Source organism: Penaeus monodon, chromosome 20 (assembly GCF_015228065.2).
Source record: "Penaeus monodon isolate SGIC_2016 chromosome 20, NSTDA_Pmon_1, whole genome shotgun sequence".
Lineage (NCBI taxonomy): Eukaryota > Metazoa > Arthropoda > Malacostraca > Decapoda > Penaeidae > Penaeus > Penaeus monodon.
In genome coordinates this window covers 1,680,489-1,681,883 of record NC_051405.1, presented here as the reverse complement: position 1 = coordinate 1,681,883, position 1,395 = coordinate 1,680,489, and the positions used below count along the sequence as shown (strand labels likewise).

General features: G+C 60.6%; 1 protein-coding gene across 1 annotated transcript in view; it reads right to left on the bottom strand.

Annotated features, from left to right (window-relative positions):
- LOC119585536 (flocculation protein FLO11-like) overlaps positions 1–1,395 on the bottom strand; it is a 14,856-nt gene that overhangs the window by 9,294 nt on the left and 4,167 nt on the right. Inside the window, 3 exon segments of the mRNA XM_037934160.1 lie at positions 120–238; positions 542–880; positions 882–1,395. The exon segment at positions 882–1,395 is cut by the window's right edge and continues 226 nt beyond it. Coding sequence (XP_037790088.1) covers positions 120–238; positions 542–880; positions 882–1,395 — 972 coding nt within the window.

The following is a 1,395-nucleotide window of genomic DNA, read 5'->3' as shown; positions in this document are numbered from 1 at the left end:
GGGGGGGGCATAACAAACAAAGAAAAATAAATCAGTGAGTGTGTACCTTTACAGCTGATTTTCAAAAAATGCCCCTACTCCCTCTCTTTGCCTTTTGGTTCCGCGTAGTCCCCGGGTACGCAAAACCCATATTTGGGGCCACCTTCTTCTCCAGCTCTCTCTCGAAGGCGTCGCTCGGTGCGGGGGGGTACAGGTGGGGCATTGATGACGGCAGATACGTCCCTAGGTAGTTACTCGTCTGTAAAAGTGGATTACAGATTGACTATTAAATTTGTGTTGGGTGCTGGAACTATTTCAAAGGCTTTTCTTTTTGACTCGTGTAATCTGGGGAAACATCTTTCGTCACGCTTTCTCACCCCGTAATCGCTGCGACAAATGCACTGTACAAAAAAAGCCAAGCCAAGTGGCAGACATGGAAGTTGATTCCTTTTCGTCTACACCTACTTACTGATGCATTTTACTCTTGTAAATTACATATAAAAAGTTTGAAAACTTTGAAACTGATTGGCTCTATTTTGATTCCAGAACTCACTGTACTTACAGGGTATCTCCTCCACAAGGACCTGCCACTGGTGGTTGGCCTGCCTTTGCTCCGCCTGGGCATGGGCCCCTCCCTCCTGGGCGAGCTCCTCGGGCGCGCCACCGGAGTGTTGTAGTGGCGCAGCGCGGGCTTCCTCGCGTCCGAGAACCTGGGTGCCCCTGAGCTCTGCAAAGGCTCCAGGGACAGGTCTCGCAGGTGGGCCGAGCGCGACGACAGGAGTGGGAGGTCGTTGTCAGACCTGGGCAGCAGGCAGGGGGCGGGAAAAGGCGCCGAAATTTCCCCCGTGGCCCCCCCCCCCGGGGGGCTGGGGCTTTTCTCCGTCGGGGGGGCCCGGGGGGGGCGGGCCAGGGACCCTCTGGCGTCGGTTTCCGCCGCTGGTGCTGCTCGCCTCCGTGGCCGACAGGTTCGCCCTGTGCTTCCTTGTCCTCCTGCGCGGGGCCTGGGCCTTCGCGGGGCGCCGGGGCTCCGCCAGGACCTTCCTGGGGTGTGCTTCAATCACTTCAAAGCTGAATTCGCTGGAGGAGCAGGAGCAGGGGGGCGGGAAAGCCATATTGGCGTACTTGGGCGGAATGCCGGCGGAGGAACTGCTGGAGGTGTCGGGGAGCGACGAGCGGTCGGTGTTGGGCGTGTTGTGGCGCGGGTTGAAGGGCGACGTGGGGGCGCCCCGGTATTTCCCCTACCCGGGCCCCGGCATCACCGGGGCGGGCCCCCCCGCCTCGGCAAGGGGCTCGTGTGCTGCGCGGCTGGGCTGGGTGCAGGCGTGGCTGGCGGCGGCCAACCCGGGCTGGGTGCAGGTCAGTGCCGGCTGTGCATTCGTGGCAACCGGTGTGCTGCGAGGCAGCATGCACGTGGGC